This window comes from Zingiber officinale, chromosome 9A (genome assembly GCF_018446385.1).
Source record: "Zingiber officinale cultivar Zhangliang chromosome 9A, Zo_v1.1, whole genome shotgun sequence".
NCBI lineage: Eukaryota > Viridiplantae > Streptophyta > Magnoliopsida > Zingiberales > Zingiberaceae > Zingiber > Zingiber officinale.
The window spans coordinates 130861814-130885925 of NC_056002.1; the positions used below are offsets into that span (position 1 = coordinate 130861814).

General features: G+C 42.2%; 1 protein-coding gene across 1 annotated transcript in view; it reads left to right on the plus strand.

Annotated features, from left to right (window-relative positions):
* LOC122019585 (cycloartenol synthase 2-like) overlaps positions 1-24112 on the plus strand; it is a 125464-nt gene that overhangs the window by 51935 nt on the left and 49417 nt on the right. Inside the window, exons 5-8 of the mRNA XM_042577040.1 lie at positions 13269-13454; positions 13737-13826; positions 13917-14111; positions 14384-14468. Coding sequence (XP_042432974.1) covers positions 13269-13454; positions 13737-13826; positions 13917-14111; positions 14384-14468 — 556 coding nt within the window. The remainder of the gene's footprint in view (positions 1-13268; positions 13455-13736; positions 13827-13916; positions 14112-14383; positions 14469-24112) is intronic.

Consider the following 24112-nt stretch of genomic DNA (forward strand, 5'->3'; position numbering starts at 1 on the left):
CTCCATGCGCTTCTTCCAGTACGGAAAATCGTCCCCGTTAAAAAGTGGAGGTCGTACTGTGCTGAAGCCTTCTTGTTGGGACATCCTGTACACAGATAAATAACCAAAAAAAATCCCAAGACTTGGTCTTGGATTAGTAGTGCGGGAAGAGAAAATAAAAAAAATCTAGATTGGTGTTGCACCAATTTAGCAAAAAAATTATAGAAAATTATAAACCAGTTTGGAGTTTTGAGTGTAAAACTGAAGATCGGAAAAAGAAAGAATTTCACCCCCAGTCTGATTGGTGGTTGCACAAGTACTTGTAGGACCGTTAGATTCGATAGAGGGGGGGGGTGAATATCGATTCGAAAACTTAGAGTATAAACGCAGCGGAAAAGTAAAATAGACACAAATGTTTTTTACTTCGTTCGGAGCCTGTGACGACTCCTACTCGAAGGCCCGTGGTCCTTGACCACTTTCGTTGGGCAATCACTAACAAATCGAAATATGATTACAGAATGAATACAGGAAATGCTAGTGAAAATAAAGCAATACCGACAAGGAAATTAAATAAAAACTGAAGGAGCACTTTGTCGGAGCGTTGTTGGCGTCGCACTGAACGTCGAGCAGCAAGACCAACAGTAGAAGAGTTCTCAGATGAATTGTTAATGAAGCTCCTGCCTGGGGCTTCTTTTATATGCTGTTCCGGGCGCCTGGATCCCTTCCGGGCGCCTGGAATGCGACGTAGCTGCACAAACCGTGATACTCCAGTGGCGACGACTCGGCTGGATATAATTTGCCTTCCGGGCGCCCCGACCACCTTGTTCCAGAAATCTCCTTTTTCCTGCAAAACAAAGTTAGTACAAGGCAATATATATCCTGCAAAACATATTATTAGCACATTTATAATAGTATGAATTAGCATAAGTTAGTATGACTTAGATTCCGTCTTTCCGAGACCGGAATCTAGTCACGATCTCGACTTAGACATCCGAAATGGATCTAAGCCGGATCGACGCCTAATGTTCCCTTCCCGGGAACGCGTCCTCGCAGTCACTCCCCTCCAGTGACTTACCTCACTTACCTGCCAGACGTCCGGTCAGCCCTTCGACCCGTCTGGACTTCTTGCCAGCTATCCGGTCAGCCCGTCAACCTAGCTGGACTTCTTGCTAGCTATCCGGTCAGCCCATCGACCTAGCTAGACTTCTCGCTAGCTATCCGGTCAGCCCGTCGACCTAGCTAGACTTCTCGCCAAGCGTCCGGTCAGCCCGTCGACCCGCTTGGACTTCTCGCCAGCTATCCGGTCAGCCCGTCGACCTAGCTGGACTTATCTTGCACACTCGATCAGAGTGTTAGATAACGACGAACCTAACTTAACCTGATTTGTCATTCATCAAAACCTGAGTTAGACCGTTAGTGCTAACCGCACCAACAACTCCGACAAGCGCAAGCGCAACTCTCTAAATCCTAAAGTTGTCGGTATACTTTACTTGTTGCAAAATTTTATTTCAATGTTTTTGTAATTATTCGAACTGATAGTGGATTATTCAATGAAAGCGATCAACGATCGCGGGCCTTGAAGTAGGAGTCATCAAAGGCTCCGAACCAAGTAAAAATAAACTTGTTAGCATTGTTTTTTCTTCCATTTATGGTTTTATAAATAAATTCACTGAGGTTCGTTCGGGCTTTCTCAATGCATCTTCTCTTTCCTTCTAGTGTTACCGACACCACCATTCTAATGAGGAAAACCTCCATCGATGTCTCCTCTTCAAAGGGCAGAAAACCCAAGGAATTTGACTCCATCGCGTCTGCCTTCTTTTCAAGTAATCCTGCAAGAGCGGTGGACTCGCCCACCGCTGATGATTCCGTGTCTTAGTTCACCTTTCAATCGCCTCTCCTAGGGGTTGTAAGAGGGTATGCTTCTGAGACCCTTATGCCTAGGCATCAGGATTTGGGTTTAGCTAATATTCCTACTGTTGTTGTTATATACTATGAAGACAGAACACTACCAGAAAATGGTTTTCAGGTATCATTATGAAGATGCCATTAATTCGGAATGATGCACATACTTCTATGGGTAGTAGTTCAAACCAGAAAGCTACTAAAGATATAGACTTCTTCAAAGAAACTATGATAAAAACTTGAGGTGCACAATAAATCATATTTGCATTCTAATGAATATCATGGTAGAAATTTAAAGGATGAAAGCGTAAGTAGCATTGGTTCTAACAAACAATTTGACAATGATCTCAGTGATTCAGGAGTGAAAACTAATTATCCAATTGATAGCGTTATAAAGGTAAGATTGCATCTTCATTATCTTCAACGCATGGTGATTTTGATCAAAATGTCCAAGAAGCCTTGTAACTTCTTGTAGGACTGTTGGTCACGTGAGAGGGGGGGATGAGTCATGTGTATTTAAAAAAAAATTGTTCCTTTTAAATTTTTACAAAAAGTGAGTGCACAGCGGAATAAAAGAAAATAAAACATGAGAAAAAATAAAACACGGTCAATTATTTGATTTGGAGCTTTCGACGACTCCTACTCGAAGACCTAGGCCCCTCTGACCTATCAATGGGCAATCCACTAAATTCTCTACTAGTAAACTCCCGGTAGAGTAATTGAGTACAAGAAGAATACAATATAGTGTAACAAGCTACACTTCCTTTAAACAAGTATAATAAAAAAACATAGTAAATTTGTTACCAGCACGAAAGATGGAGATCCGAATGTGCTCATGTGATGATGTCAATCTTTCAGTAGCAGTCGGGCGCAGTAGAGCAGTAGTATAGCCATAGCATGAAGACGAAGTTGCATATTGATCGTTAGAGCTCGTGTGGAAGTTTTATATCAAATGTTGGCCAAACAATGCTTATAAAGTGTGTTGAGGGCATCTCTAACCTCATCTGAGGTGCCTCCAACTTCAAAGATCGCACAGACTTCGGATTCTATTAGCTTCAAGACCTTCAGTTTCTATCCGCACAAGGGTGCCTCCAAACGCTCTGAGGCACCTCCAATGCTCTCCGAGGTGCCTCCAATGCACTCCAAGGCGTCTTCCCATAGCAAACTTCTATGCCAAAAGTTTCTCTGGGCGAGAGCGTCGCCGCCCTATCCAGGACACTTTCATTCTAGCTCCGAGGTGCCTCCCTGCAACTCTAAGGTACCTCGGACACTGTTCATTAGAGACTAATTTTTACACTTTAACCCTATAAAAAAATGTTAATCCATAAAATAAAATATAACCTGCAAAATAGAGTTAGAATAGTTAAAAATAAAATAATTATTAATTAGATTCTGTCTTATCAAAACTAAGATCTAATCATGGTCTCAGCTTAGACTTCCAAAATGACTCTAAGCTGGACCAGCACCTATAGTCCCATTGGAACTCGTCCTCACTAATCACTCTCCTTCAGTGACTTACCTTTACTTACCATTTGTAGTCACTTAACTTGCCTCTTGACCCACTAGGTCTTCCTGCAGTTATCAAGTTCATAGACCCAACTGGACTTAGCTAGATATCAGGTCGCACAAACTTCCTGTCAAATATCATGTCACACCTTGACCTATCTAGATTTCGTACTAGTTATTAGGTCCTCATACCTAACTGGGCTTCATCTTGGTATCAGGTCTTCTAGACTCATCAATTCCTGCACACTCGGTAAAAGTATCAGATCACATAGAATTTAACTTTAACCATTTGTCATTCATCAAAATCAAAATTCAATTAGTAATGCCAAGTGCATTTACACTTCTAAAGTAGGCTAGGATATATATAAAGTCTCAAACTGATGAAGCATTAGATGCCTTGTTATACCAATCTGAGAAATTGCTTTATGTGACTGCTCATTTGAAGCCAATGAGTTTGCTGGTTGTAGGTCAGTTGGGTATTGCTTTACTTTTGCATGGAGAACTTAAGATGAAGATTAGAAAACATCTTAGAGCTCTCTTATCCAAAAGTGATGCCATTCTAATTGAAAAGTCTACTGTTTTAAGATCTAAGAAATTGGATATGAGAATCTTAAGCAGAAACAGCCTTACCTCTGCCCTTATTGATGTTTGTGAGGAGTGTGAAGAACTACTAGGTAAGGCAGGAAGAAAGTATAGAATGGCTTTGACAATTGATGAGAGTTATATCTAAGCTCGTGTTGCTACTAAGGCATAAGAGAAGAAGTGGGAGTTGATGTTTCTGTCCTGGTCTGAACATCATAAGAAGATTTCCAACTTTTTAAAACCCAAGGTAGAACCTCTGATATACTATATGCTAGTCAAACCTCTTGTTGATGATCCTACAGAAGTTGAACAGCAAAGAGAACAGGCTTTTATTAAATGGAAGAAGAAGGAAACCCTCAATGAGAAGTTCTTGAGTGATGCAAAGATGAATAAGAGAAGTGTCCACGATGTCATGCTCATCGGTGGATTCCTAAAGTCCAACAATTGCTAGTAGATTTTATCGAGTTGATATTAGATAATCTTCCTCCTGAGTTATCACTTGACACTACTCTTAATTCAAGGAAGAGTTCTTTTCAATCTAGGTGACTAATACAGGAGGATTCATTGGATCTTTTTTATATTATTTTTTAGTAAATTATTATTTTTATAATTTTTGTATTTTTTATATTTTAGATATTTTTTTATAATTTCTATCCTTTTGTATTTTATTTTATGATTTTTAGTTCATTTAGAATATTTAGGATTTAAGTCTGTGATGATTTTTTCCTTTCTATTAGAATTTTCCTTTGTGTTAAGATTTTTCATATCTTGCGTGTCTTAGAGTTTTTTTCTATATAAGGGTTGATTAAATTGATGTTTAGGGGAAGATTTTTTTATTTAATAATATTTTTTGTAGTGTCGTTATTTTCCTATTTTCTTGTATTCCTCTTCTAATCAATAGCTTTTAGAAGATAATTTCTAGTATTCATGAGTGAGTCAATATATTCAATAACCTACAGTAATTGCTATTCCGTTCGGTGTCACAAAGGGCAAGGAAAGACGGTTCGATCCTAATTGAAAGGTCAAGAGAGATAAGTTGATCTTAGCCAAGTGGCTGGGAGATATAACTCGATCTAGGCTGAGCGGCCAAGATATATGGCTAGCTGAGTGTCGTATGGTTGGGTGACCAAGTGGTGAATGGCCGAATGGAAGCAGGGCAGTGCTTTCCCATGTTACCTTTGGTGTAAAAGGGACGAAACTGCCTGCTTTGCTTGAATGAACAATATTTATTTGTACGGAGCAAGAAATGGGATACGGAGCAAGAAATCCTCCACTGGCTTTCATGGGGGAGTATGAGGCAAATCATGTTCTTGTGAGTTCTTTGACAGTTGAGTCCGTTGAGACATTGATGTGCCACTTGTCTCTCTTTCTATGGAGTAGATTGTTCTGGGCAGATTCCAGCCTCTTATTATGCTATCATAGGAGAGAAAGGATGTGCACCGAGGGCGAGTGTAGTCGTCTTTTGCCATCATAAGAGATAATGAATATGGAGATGTAGGCCTGAGAGATTCAACTCATTGTCCTTTTCCGTCGTCAGCCTCTGAAGATTTTTCTCTCCCTCTAGCATGGAGTATGAGGAGAGGAAACCAGAGGATTTGTGACTGGTAAGCAACAGAAGAGTTGAGGGCGATGTTGCTCTGTCGCTCTTTGTCACTGTAGCTTTTTTTATTTCTTTCCATAGACAATGTTAATTTGATGTTGTCCTGTACTTACTCGGGCTTCTCCTCCTGTGATGCCTTTGGAGTAGAAGTTACAACCATATCCTAGCTGGCAAAGATTCGGTGGCCCACGAAGCAAAGAACATCACTTGGGCCAGCATGGTCCCTCCGACGATCAATTTAACACTGAGCCAAGATATGGGACTCGTAAAGGTGTGTGTGAGAGAGAGTGAGTGCTTAGTAGAGAAGAGTTTCCTCCGCGCGCGAGAAGAAAAACCATCATACCTTCACTTATCCTCATTTCATTAGTCCTTATATAGCCGATGGAATGGAATCTCTACGTGGACTACCACACGAGAGAGACAACAACCCATCCTGGCCGCACAAAGGGGGGTAGGGCACTAGGGGTGACAACCATTGGACTATATCTTTGACATTATAGGGTCGTTGGCCAGGTGTCATGTTTTGTGTGAATTATCGAAGGCTATCGGGTCGTTGGTCAGGTGTGCATGAGTTGTTAGAAGTTGAGGCCAAGTAGTAGGCTATCGTGACTGGGCTTCTCGAGTCTGAATGAAAAATCATTGGATGAATATCTAGTGCTCGGGAACGCAGATTCCCACTAGCCTTCCTAAATTCGAAAGGGACACAAGCACAGATAAGAGACCAACCCAGAAAATGTACAAGAATCTAAAAGCGACGTGGGACGAAACCTCATCAGAATCATAAATTGAGGTTTATGCCGGAATCGCACTAATGGCATGTCACCAAGAAGAAGAGGATGAAGCAAGCTTTTCCGCAATGAGCATCTAGAGCATTGATGAAGGGAGAGCAACATCAGAAGAGAGCAGCTCTACAGGGGAAGTCTCAGATGATGAAATCGACTAGGTAAATCAGGTGTGATCCTTACTACCTGATAAGCTATTTAAATTTATAAAGTTTCTGACTAAAACATCTTATAAATTAGAAATAGAAAATAAGGAGTTAAAATCAACATTAGTTGTTTCTTGTCGATTAGAAGATCTTGGTAAAATGAAATTGAAAAATGAAAAAAATGAAAATAGAAATAGTAGATTTGAAAAATCATGCATGCTCACATATTAAAAGATATAATGATTTAAATTGACATTTTAAATATTACAAGAGTCAAATTAGAAAATTGTCAAAGAAATATATTCCTAAAATATTCTTAGTTAATCCAGTTGGAAGGAACTTATATTGTGTTCCAAAATCATGCAAAAATTAAGTTTTTGAAAGTTTGACTTAGGGGCTTTCAGAGAGAAAATTAAATATTTACTTTCTTTAAGAGACTTTGTCTAGAAAGTGGTTGTTGTTCCAATAACCAAGAAGATATAGTGTCTCACCATAGCCTAGAAGACAATTACGGAAATAAATGTTTAATTGATTATCTATTAAGCATTTAATTATAATTAACAAATACATTCAATGTTTATCAAAAATATCGGTTAGAAATTAATTAGAAATTAATTTTTTTTGAAAAAGATAATTTCATCACTTATTTGTAAAAAAGTTGTTTTTCCATAAAAGTAATTTTTATTTTAACAAATTTTTCTTCAACAGTTAGATTTTTTTTAAATTCTATAAGCAAATTTTTCAAAGTTTTTTTTTCAAAACTTAATCTAGAATTTTTAAACTTTCATATTTTTTTGTAAATTTTTCCTTAGACTTAAATTTAGATTTTTTTTTTCAAAGTTATTTTTATGGTACCCCATTTCTAAAGTATCAAAAGGGAGAGTAGTAGAATTAAGTCTAGGGGGAGGATAGTACAACAAATTTTTTTTTATATATAATTGGTATTTGTTGGTTTACCCTAACTTAATTCGAGTTTGATCACATCAAAAAGGGAGAGATTGTTAGTACTCCAAGGTAGTTTTGAAGTGATCAACCAAGTCAGGTTAGGTTCTGTTGGTTTTTAACTATTGTGTCTAAGTGTGTAGGAACTTAGAAGCACAGGAAGTCGAGCGAAAGACGCGGCTAGCGAGAAGGACGGCACAGAAGAGAGGCGACGGGCTCGGTGCGTCTGAGGAACGAGGTGCTGTTGAAGAGTACGTGTGCGAACAAGAAGGAGGCACGCAGCATTTTCGAGGGACGAGAAGCCGGAGTGGAAGATTACTCGAAGGCCGGAAGTTGAGTTTTGGTGAGCCCTATTCCGAATGGCTGAGATCACCCAAGCGAGCGGACCTGCAGCGGAAGACCTGGAATAAGGCGAGTGGAATCGGAGTGGAAGACCGGGACCGAAAGTCAACAGGAAGTTGACTTTCTTGGTCCGGATGTCTGGACCAGGATTCTTATCCAGATCGCGTCAAATGCAATTCGTTACGATGGGGATAAAGTTTTATCCCCCTCCAGGCTCCTGGAACCCTTCCAGGCTCCCCAACCAGGGCTATAAATACAGCTCTGGTCCCAATGCTTTAGAACAACACTTGTGATTCATTCTAGTTTTGTTTTGTTCTTTAATTGAGTGCTTCAACTGCTGTAAAAGGCTTCTCCTCCTGAAGGAAATTGTTTAATAAGTTCCAACTTCCTTGGATTAACAACCTCCCCGGTTGTAACCAAGTAACCCTTTCGTGCCTCTTATTTTTTAGTCATTTATTTTGTTTATGCAAGTGTTGATTGTTTTTAAGCTATAAAGATCGAGAAAGGTTCGTTTTAATTTTTCAAGGCTATTCACCCCCTCTAACCGACCGTGATCCAACAAGAGCTAGATAAATGTAGAGTACTCTGGAGCACAGATCCCAAGTGGCCTTCCTGAGTCCGAATGGGATATTGCTGGATGAACTCTGAGTGCTCAGGAAAAGAGACTAGTGAGTCTGGAGTGCTTGGGAAAGGAGATTGATGGGTTGGCAAGAGAGACCAAGTGCTTGGAATAATTCCAGATACCATCACATGTATCTCTTGCTAGGAGGATTGAGGAACGAAAGTCTGAATGAATTGTTTGTTGGTGCAGCGGGGCCGACAAGAGGGGGTGAATTGCCTGAAAATAAAAATTATTCCCTCCTCAACGATTTCAACTCAAATAGTGCAATAGTAATAAAATGATAAAACAAAAAGACTTAGAAAGAAAAGACCAGGAATTGACTTGGTTACAACCAAGAAAGTTGTTAATCCAAGGCGATGAAAAGCGCACTAAGAAAGTCTCCTTCTCTTAAGGCGGAGAAGCCTTTTATACACTAACAGCTAAGAACTATTGCTATAAATTAATACAGAGTTGGATGCTTGAATGAATGAATATTTCCTAGCTCTAGGGGCCTTTATATAGCTCCTGGAAAGTCTAACCCGATGGTCCAAGGCGCCTCCAACAAGGCCCAAGGCGCCTCTAACCAAGTCAGTGGATAAAACTTTATCCGCCCTCAAATGGTTACTTTTGACCAGATGAAGGCGCCTTCATCAAGTCTTGAAGGCGCCTTTAAGGCGAAGGCGCCTTGAAGGCGAAGGCGCCTTCAAGCTATAATGAAGGCGGCTTGAGCAGTGTTTCCAGCACACTTGCTTCTTTGCTTCAACTTCCGAAGTTCCGTTCTTTTGGGTGATTCCGGCCAATCGAAATAGGCCTCACCCGAACCCATTTTTCGGCCTTCTCCTTGAGCAGGCTTCCGTCCCAGCTTTACGTCCCTCGAACATCGTGCACGTTCTTCTCGCCCACCGATGTACTCTTCCGCAGCTCTCTCGTCCTTCGGACGCACCGAGTCCGTCGGCTCCCTTCCCGTGTCATCCTTCTCGCTAGCTACGTCTTTCGCTCGACTTCCTGCGCTCCTAAGCTCCTGCACACTTAGACACAGGGATCAGACACAAAGCAGGACCTAACCAACTTGGTTGATCACATCAAAACATCCACATAGATCAACAATCTCCCCCTTTTTAATGTGCATCAACCCAAGTTCAAGTTAGGAAAAATAGACAAATAGTAATTTAGAAAAAATTACTAAACTAACATGTTAAGCATAAATTTGTAATTAAACTAAATTGCAACATAAAACTAAGTGATACCAATTATGGATTTAACATAATTTTAACAAAAAAATATTTAAACAGAATTTGAACCCATATAATTTTTTGAAAACAAAATAATTTTTTGAAAACAAACTCCCCCTGAACGTGTACTTTTCTTGCTCCCTTATAATAAAATTTTCAACTTGGACTTATCTCTCCCCCTTTGATCATAGCAAAAACGGGGTAAAAAAAATAAATGTTGTAAGTTTAAAAAAATATCTAATTTTAGAAGAAAAAAGTAAAAATTATTTTTGAATAATTTTCAAGAAAATATTTAATAAAAAACTTTTCAAAGCATTATTTAATTCTAATTTTAATGTTTTTACCAGAAAGTTAATTAAACATTTTATTTCAATATTTCGGCTTCCAGGTCGTTGTGAGGGACTAGGCCTTCTTGGTTATTGGAGCAACAACCACTTTCTTAGACAAAGCTTCATAAAGAAATTTTAAACATTTAATCTCTTTTCTGACAGCCTTAATTTAATAATAATTTTAATTTAGCATAGATTTTGGGACCCAATAAAGGTTCCTTCCTACAGGATTAATAAAAAATCTGGGGGTACATAAGTTTTAGAAATTTTCCTAAGTTGACCTTGATGCTTTCTAATATACCAGTTTAATTTACCAAAAATTCTTAATTTAGATTTTTGAAACATATTTGAACATGCAGTAGATTTCGATTTTTCAATTTACATTTTCAAATGATCATTTTTTGATTTTAAATTATCTAGCAATTTACTTAAATCAGCGTTCTCATTTTCTAATTTAAGTAAATCTTTAGAAAGAGATTTAATAAACTTAAAGGACTGCTTGGGAGTTAGATTACGTACCTCACTTACCTATATATCTGTAGCTCCCCCTTCATCGCAACTTTCTTCTTCTGATGTTCCTCCCCCTTCATCTATGTTCATTTCTGAGCTTGATTCTTCTTCCAACTGATGATTAGCCATTAGCGCTAATCCCAAGAATTCTTCGACGTCTGATTCGGAGGATGAGTCTAACCATGTGGCCTTCAGGTTCTTGTGTTTGGAGGAAAATTGTCGCTTTTCCTTTACTTTTTCCTTTTTCTTCAATTTTGGGTAGTTATCTTTGATGTGCCCTTCTTCGTTGCAGTTGTAGCAACGAACTGTCCTTTTATTTCGCTGAAGACTCTTTGTCCGCAATATAAATTTATTAGTATTAAAAAATTTATTGAAACGTCTTACTAATAGAGCTGCTTCGGATTCGTCGATCGAGACTTCGGAGTCAGAATCGTTTATTCTTGCCTTTAAGACAATGTTCTGACTAGTCTTTTCTACTCCATTGGGCTCTGCAACTCGAGATTCGTGAAATCAAAAGTAGAAAATAAATTTTCTAAAGTACTTACCTCGAAGTCCTTAGAGATGTAGTATGCATCTACTAAAGACGCTCATTCTGGAGTTCTGGGGAAGGCGTTGAGCACGTACCGATTGAGTCCCGGTTCGTCACTTCTTCTCCAAGGTTGTTTAGTTGAGTTATTAGCTCATTAATCCTTACTTGGAGTTATGCTATCTTCTCGCCATTGTTCATCCGGAGGTTCGTAAGCTGAGTCCGGAGGATGTCGCGCTTGCAAGCTTCGCTTCGGAGGTACCTTCGTGAAGTTCCAGGAATTTTTCCCAGAGGTCTTTCCCGGAGTCGTAGCTTCTGATCCGACTTACCTCCTGAGGCGGCAGAACGCTGAGCAGGTAGAATTCAACCTTTCCGTTGGCGACGAAGTCTGCTTGTTCCTTCTTCGTCCATTGGCACTCTTCTTTGTCTTTAGGAACTTCAAATTCATATTTCATAATTAGAAGAATATCAAAATCCGTTTTGAAGAATACCTCCATCCGACGTTTCCACGTCGCGAAGTCTCCGTCGAACTTCGAGGGATGAATGCTTGTTCCAGCCATCGTCTTGATCTTCATGCTTCAGTCGGCGATTAGTCCTTCTGAGGCGGTCTAGCTCTGATACCACTTGTTGGTACAGCGGGACCGGCAAAAGGGGGGTGAATTGCCTAAAAATAAAAATTATACCCTCCTCAACGATTTCAACTCAAATAGTGCAATAGTAATAAAATGATAAAACAAAAAGACTTAGAAAGAAAAGACCAAGAATTGACTTGGTTACAACCAAGAAGGTTGTTAATCCAAGGCGATGAAAAGCGCACTAAGAAAGTCTAATTCTCTGAAGGCGGAGAAACCTTTTATACACTAACAGCTCAGAACTATTGCTAGGAATTAATACAGAGTTGGATGCTTGAATGAATGAATATTTCCTAGCTCCAGGGGCCTTTATATAGCTCCTGGAAAGTCTAACCTGATGGTCCAAGGCGCCTCCAACAAGGTCCAAGGCGCCTCTAATCAAGTCAGTGGATAAAACTTTATCCGCGCTCAAACGGTTACTTTTGACCAGATGAAGGCACCTTCATCAAGTCTTGAAGGCGCCTTCAAGGTGAAGGCGCCTTCAAGCTATGATGAAGGCGGCTTGAGCAGTGTTTCCATCACACTTGTTTCTTTGCTTCAACTTCCGAAGTTCCGTTCTTTTGGATGATTCCGACCAACTGAAATAAGGCTCACCCGAACCCAATTTCCGGCCTTCTCCTCGAGCAGGCTTCCGTCCCGGCTTTATGTCCCTCGAACGTTGCGCACGTTCTTATCGCCCATCGGTGTACTCTTTCGCAGCTCTCTCGTCCTTCGGACGCATCGAGCCCGTCGGCTCCCTTCTCGTGCCGTCCTTCTCGCTACATGTGTCTTCCGCTCGACTTCCTGCCCTCCTAAGCTCCTGCACACTTAGACACAGGGATCAAACACAAAGCATGACCTAACCAACTTGGTTGATCACATCAAAACATCCACAGGGATCAACATTGTTGGGTTTAAGAGGAATAGTTTGGCAAGGTTTCCTCTGCATGATGAAGTCGCTGGATCAAATAAGTTAGGTCAAGCAGCACTGAAGAAGGGCTTTCAAACTGTGCTAGGCTATGGGAAGGTAATCAACCCGGACGGAAAACCCTGGATACCATTAGAAATTTTTTCTGTAAGATCTCATTGTAGGGTTGCGTATGATTGTAGAGGATATAAAAAAACTGGAAATTTCTGCATTAGAAACGATGAAAGGAAAAGAAAAGGAGGATAATAGACTTCATTGGCATGAGAAAAGAAAAAGGAAAAGGAAAGACATGCCTATATCTATTATGGTTATTTTATTCGATTATGTAAAAGAAAGGTCACGATTAGTTCATGTTGCTACGTTATATATGCAGAGGAAATAGTTTAATTAATGAGTATACTCTAATATTTGGACTCTCAACTTTGAGTAAGCCACTTCTTTCATTTGGGTCAAAAACAACTCTTGCAGATTCTTTTCTCACTAGAAAAGAAATGACACCTTAATTTTGAGTTGTTTATGTGGCATAATCAAATATTTCAGATTCCATCTTTCAATTGCTAATTCATGAAATGAACCGACAATCTATGTATCTTTTACGTTTTTTGGGAAAATATGTCAATATGTCTTTCATTTTTGAAAAACAATGCCTCTGTAATTTTCTTAACCATGTGGAAGTGAGTTTGTGTGTGTGTGTGTGTGTTATCTTTTATGGAAGTGATTACAAATATCATTTTCTTTACTTTATTGCAGTTTGCAAAGGAGAATCCACTTGAGATGGACTATCCTATCATCAGGATTCAAGATGATGAAGATGTCACGGAAGAAGCTCTAGTCACTTCCTTAAGAAAGGCCATTAGCATTTTTTCCACTCACCAAGCACACGATGGACACTGGCCTGGGGATAATGCAGGCCCAATGTTTTTGTTGCCGGGATTGGTATTTGCTTGAATCTTTTAATATGAAAAATTATAAGGGCTTAACTCTTTTTTTAGATTATACTTCTGTAATATCCTGCATTGATTGCTCTTATGTGAATTTTTATTTTTCTGAAAACTTGACTTAATCTACTGCCAGACAAACTTAAATTTTGGCAGTGGATGTGTCTTACTAGATATGATACACAATTTTATTACGCATATCAGATGTCTACTATTTTATTACACAATTTGGGCATTGGATGTGTCATACTATTAAATTTTTGCCTTTTGATTTGTGCAGATTATAACTTTACAAGTTACTGGAACTTTAAATAGTGTTCTGACAACTGAACACCAGAAGGAGATCTGTCGTTATCTCTACAACCATCAGGTATCATATTCTTGACATTTTTTTTTGGATAATATAACTTGATCTAAATTCTTTGCTAAATTGTCATTTGTGTCTGCTTATGTATTGCAGAACAGAGATGGAGGGTGGGGTTTGCATATTGAGGGTAAGAGTACTATGTTTGGTTCGACATTGTGTTATGTTACTTTAAGGTTGCTCGGACAAGGACCTGATGATGGAAATGGGGCAATGGAAAGAGGGAGAAAATGGATCTTAGACCATGGAAGTGCAACTTGTACAACATCATGGGGAAAGATGTGGTTATCCGTAAGTAATAGTGACTTTCTTTTATATTAAAGCTTGATATCCATGTATTCCACAAGCCAAAGATAGTTACCTCGCTAAACTAAGCATTTGTGGGTCGGTTACACTCAGTTATAGCCACATGCATTGCTCCCAATGGGGTTCCTGCCATGGAAACATTTGGTGATACTAATGAAACCTTATAGGATTTGTTTGACCACTTTTCGTTCTAGTTGTTACTTATATCTCATGTCCAAGAGAAGAGGCTTTATTCCTGCGTACTGAATTTCATTCAGGTGCTTGGAGTGTTTGACTGGGCTGGTAACAACCCTTTGCCACCAGAAATGTGGTTACTGCCATACTTTGTACCTGTTCATCCAGGTATGCATTTGTTAGAGAACAACGAGTAGAATATCTAGTTCCAACTAAAAAAGAGGATGTAAAAATAAAGATGATGTCTTAGATAAGCTGAATGGTAACTAGTAGAACATGAAAATTCTGTATTGTGGGGAATGTTGTCACAATCACTTACTGCCTTCTCTTGTAATAATAAATAACAACATATATGAGGACTTTTGCTCATTAGACATGAACTTCAGATATGATTCCGAGCACAACTGAAACAATACTGAAACCTTTTCAATTCTGATCAAGACTTGTTTCGTAACTCTTCATACATTCGTGATAACATATACTATACAATTTTCTATTGCAGGCAATGTTCCTAATGTATAGTTTTTGTTACAGCATAAAACTTATTGGATAGAAGTAACTTTTATGCAACTTGGAAATTTAAAGACCAAATTTTCTACATAGACATTCTCACTATTCAAAAGTTATGTGTAGGATACTAACTAGGGTTAAGATGAACTATATGACTACTAAAGTGGAGATTAGAGATGGTTCCTACTTTTTTTGCATAAAATTGCATTCCTATGAGATATTAATTTTATACATGGTGCAAATTTTTAGTATATATTTGAGAACTCCATTATCTCACTATTAGGGTTTCCATTCCTTTATGAATTTTTAAGAACATCATTCCATGCGGTTTATTCCTCCACCTAGACCTAATTGTATTACTTAAGTAATTCCATCATTCACAGATATCACCTGCAGAAATCTTTGACAAATAAAACATAAGTAAAATGTCCATTCTATTTTGAGAAACAAGTGTCAATTTCACTTCTCTACATGGAACGATAGGCCTACTCTACCATGTCTATGCCTTTTTAGACATGGATGGCATCATCATGCATTCCTCCCTCCATTTTGTTTGTTTGTGTCACGCTCCAGAGGAGTCCCTGTCCGAAGAAATTTCGGCAGCATCTCGTCTGTACGGCGGACAATCTGAAACTTCTACATAACACATATACCTCAGCCACAGGCGGCTGGAATCATAACAATAAATAAAAGCAAACACCACGCAGTTAATATAATTTAATCAGCCTCTGGCTGTCACAACCATGCAGTTAATAATAGTAAACAAAAACAATAGTACTCTGACTCAAATCCACCCTACTCCACTACACTCGTAATGCTCAAATCCGACGAACTCACTTCTTCTGCCGTCCAGACAGCCATGTAGTAGAATAAAACCAAATCATACCAAAACCATCAACGATAAGAATCCATACAAAATCCATAAGTAAAACCAACACAAGACTAAGTCCAAACATAGTCAAATAAGAAACAAAACAAAACCAAAAGACAACTACAGCTGGTGGTATGCAGGGGACTAGCAACAGGAACTCTCTCCTGACAGCATCATCCTGAAATATAACAACAATGGAGGCGGGGTGAGTCCAACACTCAGCAGGTACAACTGATATACAAAGTAGGGAAATAACACATAGCACTAATCATGCGTACAGTCTCCTGATAAGAAAGATAAAAATACATCTGAAGTAAACAGGAGAGAAACTGTACTAACCAGGACCTGAGTATAAGGTCAAACAGTCCGAGGGATAGGGAAATCCTGTATGCATGTCAAACATAGGTATCCAAACAATATGCAGCATATAAATGCAGCAAACACAAACACAAGCAATAAATGCATCATGCATATGATGCCAATGATGCGTCCTGGTCACCCCTAACGTCAGTCGATCATCTCACACAATACTGAAGCCGAGTGGGTAGGGCTGTGACAACCGTGCACTCTGTCGTCACTACTCCTGATGAGTGACCGAGTGTACGGGATGCTGTCGGAGTACACCTATCCTCCTACTCCAAATCATAAATGGGGGAGCGCAATGCTCTCAACTCCCGGTACACGATGACGGGGAGGAATCCCTGCCGGATAACACGTTGTGTCACACTACCCATGAGCGGACCAACGGTGCCTAACAGAGTCCCTGCTGCAACACACTCTGCCTAAATCGACCACTAACCCATGAGTGGTGGTGTGTGCAGATCCATGTAACTGGCGATGTGCTCAACAATAATGGAGCAGACTATCGCACAGCATGCAATCATGCAAATGGTGCATGGCAATAACCATAAAAACATCCTGACCTAATCCATATATATAGAAAAGTACACCCTAGGTCAACGAATCATATCGAATCAAAGGTACACAGAAGGTATAAAAACCTAGGTCCTGAACATGGTGAAGCATGGTATATCACTACCCCCTATAAGCATGTATAAACAAATAAAGTATACCTGGGATGCAAATCAAGCAATCAATCAATCATGTATCAGATATTGGGTAGTGACTAACCGAAACAAATAAAGGACATAATTAATGCAACTTGTTAAATTCACTACTATGTATATCAAATGACATAAGTCAAAAGTACCCGCCTCCAATAGGAATGTCCAAATCCGACATCGAGATACTCGTCTCGCGTCAAAGTCCTGTATCCAACATAATGTCTAGTTTAGCTAATTCTATCATACAACAATTAGCCAAACTAAATTCTAATCCAATTAAATAATAAGTTCATCCTTAATTCCAATATCAACCCATAAACCTATTTCATATCCATCATCATAATAATCCAATTCCAACCTAATTCAATGTATTTACCAATCTAACAATCCTGTACAACATGCATCAAATCCCTACTCCTTACCTCAATTCGTATGTATCACTGTTGATCCAAAATCAAAGATGTTGGCTGCTGAAACAAGATCAGAGCCGCTGCTGGGGATCACAAAGTTACTGCCCAAACAACACATGTTATGCTAATACACTGCATCAACATCTCAAGATTGCAAGATGAATCAAATTGAAGCCCAACATTTCATACCTAAATCCCAAGCTTCTGTTGATGCTCAACTGATCAGAAAAACCAAATTTAGCCGGCGGTGGAACAACACCTTGAGTAGGTGACCAAGGCTTCGTTGACGATGGCAGCAAACTTCCTGATGACTGGCTAGGTCAAGTGACGGTAGCACTGTGCAAAAGTGCGGCGGCAGATGCAAACCCAAAACTAGGGCACGACACAGTAAGGGAATAAGAGAAGATATGGCCGGCGGTGGTCGGCGCTGAAAACTTAGAGCTCGGCGTGGAGAGGCCGGCTCTTACTCCTGTGGCCGGAGTGACTTGGGAGGGAGAGGTACGCAGCCCGGCCGATGGTGGCTTGTGCTAGGGCTGAGGAGCGGCACCCGGCGGTGCTAGGGCACAGGCGACGGCGGCCGGCGATCGAAGAACAAGAAGAAAACTGAGGAAGGACCGGGAGGATGGCGATCAACGCCGTCTCTCAGCAAAGTGGCAGAGCTCGAGAAGAAGGAGAAGAAAATGCTTAGAACCCTCGGCACGGCTTAAATTGCGAGACAAGGAACCGTCGCCCCAAGAGGAGACGGCGGTTAGGGCAAGATCGGCGCGAGGAGGAGGCGTCGGGCACAGGGAAGAGAAAGAGGGAAATCGATGAGTGAGAAAACGAGAGAAAAAAAAATAAAAAGGAAAAGAAAAGATATAAATAAAGGAAAAGATAATAAACTTTTCCTCGTTTAAATAGGGTAGCCCCAACAGGCTTTCCTAGGACCTAAATTTTATCCCCGTTAACTCGTCCATACGAGCCCCGAAAAATTTCCGAAAACTATCCAAAAATTCTGGAAAATTCCCTTATTAATATTCGCCTACTTTCGGTATTTTACATTCTCCCCCACTAATAAAAATTTGGTCCCCAAATTTCGTTATCTACCATCAGCAAGTACTAACAATAGACAGGAAGTATAAATGCTGAACGGTAAACTGAATCACATACCTCAAGTAAAAAGATGGGGATGTCGAGCTCGGATAGTGTCCTCGAGCTCCCAAGTAGCATCCTCGTCCGAATGATGCTGCCATCCGACTTTAACCAGCCGGATAGTCTTGTTCCGCAACTGACGCTCCTTCCGGTCGAGAATCCGTACCGGAACCTCCTCATATGTAATGTCAGGCTGAACTGGAACTGGAATATCTGCCAGCACATGTGTCGGGTCATGTACGTATCTCCTCAACATCGATACGTGGAATACATCGTGAATGCTTGACAGGGACGGTGGTAGTGCCAGTCGGTAAGCTACCGCTCTGATCCTCTCCAAGATCTCGAAAGGACCAATGTAACGCGAAGCTAGCTTACCTCTGAGGCCAAATCTCTTCACCCCTTTCGTGGGTGAAACTCGCAGAAATACATGGTCGCCAACAGAAAACTCTAGTGGTCTGCGTCTCCGATCAGCATAACTCTTCTGGCGATCCTGCGCCTCTGACATCCTCCGTCTGATAGTACGGACCAACTCTGCATCCTGCTGAACTCTATGAGGTCCCAACATCTGGGCCTCTCCAACCTCATCCCAGAGGACGGGTGTCCGACAAGGTCTACCATACAACGCCTCAAACGGTGCCATCTGGATAGCCGAATGGAAGCTGTTGTTGTAAGCAAACTCTACTAATGGCAGATGGTCCTCCCAACTGCCTCCGAAATCCATAACACATGATCTCAGCAGGTCCTCTAAAGTCTGAATAGTCCGCTCTGACTGTCCATCTGTCTGTGGATGGAAGGCTGTACTGAAACGGAGCTGTGTACCCAAGGCCTGCTGCAGACTCTGCCAGAAACGAGACGTAAACCGTGGATCTCTATCTGAAATGATACTCAACGGAACACCATGTAGTCTGATAATCTCCCGACAATACAGATCTGCCAATCGATCTAGAGGATCAGTCCTCCGGATCGCTAAGAAGTGCGCAGATTTGGTTAATCGATCAACGATTACCCAAATCGCGTCATGGCCTCGTCGTGTCCTCGGCAAACCCACCACAAAGTCCATAGTAATGTGATCCCACTTCCACTCAGGAATAGGAATTCGCTGAAGTAATCCTGCAGGTCTCTGGTGCTCAGCCTTCACCTGCTGACAGACAAGACATCTAGCTACAAAATCTGCGATGTCTTTCTTCATGTCGTTCCACCAATAGGAACGCCTCAAGTCTCGATACATACGGGTCCCGCCTGGATGGATCGCAAATCGAGAACGGTGTGCCTCCTGGAGTAGCTCCTGTAAGACCGGATGAGACTGAGGTACGCATAATCTGCCTCGGAAGTATATAATACCCTCCTCGTCTCGCGTAAACTCGGTCTGCTGCCCAGAAGCTATCTGACTGCTAATGAACTGCAAATGCTGATCACCAGCCTGGGCCTCTCGGATCCTAGCCCTGATCGACGACTGAGCAACCATGGTAACCAGAATACCCTGCTCTGTCGGTCCCTGCTCCTCAAGATCTAACTCAGAGAAACCCTGAATCAAGTCCGTGACTGAAGTCTGGTGGCAAGCCAAAGTCCCTCTGGACTTCCTGCTGAGTGCATCTGCAACCACATTAGCTTTCCCCGGGTGGTAGCTAATGGTACAATCGTAGTCCTTCAGGAACTCCATCCATGTCCTCGGTCAGAGATTAAGCTCCTTCTGAGTGAAAATATATTTGAGACTCTTATGATTAGTGAGAATCTCAAATGTGATACCGTATAAATGATGTCGCCAAAGCTTCAGAGCAAAAATGATGGCAGCTAACTCCAAGTCATGAACTGGGTAGTTCTTCTCATGCTCCTTCAACTGACGAGAAGCATAAGAGACTACTCTGCCGTGCTGCATCAGAACAGCGTCCAAACCCTGAAGAGATGCGTCGGTGTAAAGTACAAATCCATCCTCTCCAGAAGGTGAAACCAAAACTGGAGCCGACACTAATCTCCGCTTCAGATCCTGAAAGCTGGTCTCGCAATCCTCGGACCATGTGAACTTCACGTCTTTCCTGGTAAGACGTGTCAACGACATAGCAATACGCGAAAAACCCTCGACAAAACGTCGGTAATATCCTGCTAGTCCCAGAAAACTGCGGATCTCCTGAACTGACTTCGGCTGCTCCCAACTGGTGACAGCCTCGATCTTTTGAGGATCAACTGAAATACCTCTGCTAGAAACCACGTGTCCCAGAAAACCGACTGAGGATAGCCAGAACGCACACTTGCTGAACTTCGCGTACAACTGATGACGTCGAAGAATCTCCAAAACTGTGCGAAGATGCTGTGCGTGCTCCTCCTCAGAATGAGAGTAGACCAATGTGTCATTAATGAAAATGATAACAAACTGATCCAAATACTCCAAAAAGATGCGGTTCATCAAGTCCATAAACACCGCTGGAGCATTGGTAAGCCCAAATGGCATTACCAAAAACTCATAATGACCGTATCTCGTACGGAAATCTGTCTTCTGGATATCTGAGTCTCTGACTCTCAGCTGATGATATCCGGATCGCAGATCAATCTTAGAATACACTGATGTACCTCTGAGCTGATCAAACAAATCCTCGATCCGTGGTAAAGGATATTTATTTCTGACGGTCACTGCATTCAGCTGTCTGTAGTCAATACATAACCTTATGGTGCCGTCCTTTTTCCTGACAAATAATACCGGAGAACCTCATGGGGAAACACTAGGGCGAATGAATCCCCTGTCTAAAAGCTCCTGGAGTTAAACCTTCAGCTCATTCAACTCTTTTGGTGTCATACGATAAGGAGCTTTCGATGCCGGTGCGGTTCCCGAAATCAGCTCAATAGCGAACTCCACTGGCCTTCTAGGTGGCAAACCAGGTAGCTCCTCTGGAAACACATCCGGATACTCTCGGACTACTGGAACGTCGGAGAGCTGCGAACTACTGCTGTCATCTGTACTAATCAAAGATAATAGGAAACCCTGACAGCTATGTGACAACAGCTTCTGCGCCTGAATCGCCGAAATGATCGATATGCCGTCATCTCTGATGCCAGTGAAATCCCACGAGGGTTGGTTCGGAGGTCGAAAGGTGACCACCCTCGTCTGGCAATTAACGGTAGCATGATATACTGACAGTCAATCCATGCCAAGAATGATATCAAACTTAACCATCTCCAATACTAAAAGATCTACCGTAAGTATCATGTTGCCAAAGTCTAAAGGGCAACCTCTGATCTCCTGGGTGACGTCTAATGTATCACCGGACGGTAGGGAGACAGTCAATCGCTGCAATCTAACAGTAGGTAATCTACCAATCTCCCGCATAAAGGTACGGGATATAAAAGAGTGCGAGATACCAGTATCAATCAATATATCAGCGGAAAATGCATAAATGGAAATCATACCGCGAAAAATGGATCCGTCGGCTCGCTGCGCATCCTCTCTGGTAATCGCATTAATACGTCCAGTCTCTGGAGGAGGAGGTGGTGGTAACGCTATCAGCGGCTGCTGCGGCTGGGCAGAAGCCTGCCACTGAGGCGCTGCTGGACAATGTGCCAGAGAAGACAGAGAGGATGGTGACTGATACTGTGCAGCTGGCTGGGACTGAGTCTGGTACTGCCCCTGAGTCGGATAATAAGGTCCTGGAACAAAACTCTGGGGTGCTACAGAAGCACTAGAGTACTCCTGTCCAAGCATGCCAAATGCTGCTGCTGAGGGAGCTGCTCCCTGCTGACGATGTGAAGAATGGGCTTTCTGCCCTCCTCGATATGCCCCTGACTGACTAGACTGTCCCCTCTGACCTGACCCTCCGGAAGCCGTGTGCTGAGCCTTCAGCTGACAATCTCAGCTCTGGTGCCCCGGCAGTTTGCAATAAAAGCAAACTGACTGTCCCAGAGAGCAAGCTGGGGTGAGGTGATCTCTGGATCCACATCTGAAACAATGAGTATCACTGGGAGGTGGTTGCCGGTTCTGCTGAGAAAACCGGGAACGTCCTGAAGAAGACCGCCCTGACTTCTGAGGCCTACGAGATACCCCAGAAGTACCCTGACCTGACCGACCGCGACTACTCTGCTGCTGTCCGGTCGTCTGTGTCTGCTGGATCTGCCCTGATGCCTGACCCGTATGCTTCCTTTTTCTGTCCGGATATGCTGTCTGCTGAGCTAACTCTATCATCAAAGCTCGATCCAGTGCATCAGAGTAAGATGTGATCCCTAAACCGGCAAGCCGTACATGCAGATAACCATCCAGTCCCTGAATAAACTGCATCATGCGAGTTCTGTCCTCCGCAACTAACTCTGGACAAAACTTAGCCAACAGGTGGAATTCAGTATTATACTCAGTCACTGAGCGGTTGTTCTGCCTCAGACTCATAAAATCCTGTCGACGAGCCATCTGATAAGACAGTGGAAAGAAGAGGCTCTCAAAAGCCTCTCTGAACCTGGTCCACGTGACGTTGCGCTCACCAATAATAGAACGCTGAGTAATCCACCAGGCATTAGCTTCATCCTTTAAATGGTAGGCAGCCAGCTCTGCTTTCTCCCACTCGAAGCAAGCCAAATAGAAAAAGGTCTGCTCCATCGTCTCTATCCATGTCAAGGCCATACTCGGATCGAGATCTCCGCGGAAAAGAGTGAAACGAGTCTTCATCGACTCAGCCAATGCTGGAATCCTAGCTCGTGCAGCGACAATATCAGTGAGCTGTGTCGGGACGGCTGCAGGAACTGGCGGAAACACTGGAGCTGATACTACAGGTGGTACCGCGGAATAAACCGGAGGAGGAACTCCCGGTGCTGCTGTATATACTGAAGCATAAGCCGTCGGTGGTACTGCCGGGTGAACATAAGTGGCCGCAGCTGAAGGTACGGTAGGTAATGGTACCGGATATGGTGCAGCTGCTGCTACTGTAGGCACTGGGGGCACAGGTGCCACTGGTGTCGGGTACACTGTAGATCCAAGTGGCGGTTGTCGGACCGTTGGGCCGGCTAGAAGGGGGGTTGAATAACCTGTCAATTAAAAACAAACAACCCTTCCTCGAACGATTAAGCTAACACTTGTAAAATGAATTAAGCAGATGAATAAAAGCATAAAAGAAAAGACGAGGCACCAGATGTTTACTTGGTTACAACCGATATGGTTGTTAATCCAAGGAAGATTAAGCTCAAAAATTCCTTCAGGCAGAGAAGCCACTTACAGCGTTTAGGCACAGAAAACAGAAGCTTAACTACAACTAAAGCATACAAGTGTTTGGAAATAGAATGATCGTGATTGCTCTGAATTGATGAAAAGCTTCTGGACCAAGGCTATATTTATAGCCTTGGTCGGGGCGCCTGGAAGGGTTCCGAGCGCCCTGGGAGGGATAAATTTTATCTCCCAAAGTTCAGATCGAGTTTTGACTCGATCTGGTGAAAATACTGGGTTTGGGCGCCCGGAAGGGTTCCGGGCGCTCCGGGCGCCCCGGACTGTTCCGGGCGCCCCGGAGCCCAAAGTCAACAGCCGTTGACTTTTTCGTCCGGGACCTCTTCTCTGGTTCAGTCCCACCTCGGTCCGGTTCTTCTCCTCCGGATCCGCTCACTTGGGTGACTCTGCCATCCGGAAAAGGGCTCACCCGAACCCAACTTCCAGTCTTCTTGAGCTGGCTTCCCTCCGGCTTCTCGTCCCTGTTTCCTTCTCGTCCGCCGGCGTACTCATCCGCAGTCTTCGTCCCTCAGACGCACCGCGTGCCGTCCTTCTCGCTAGCTGCGTCTCTTGCTCCTCGAGCAATCTTCCGCTCCGGCTTTCGTCCCTCGGAACCACCGCACGCTTCCTTCTCGTCCACTGGGGTACTCTTCCGC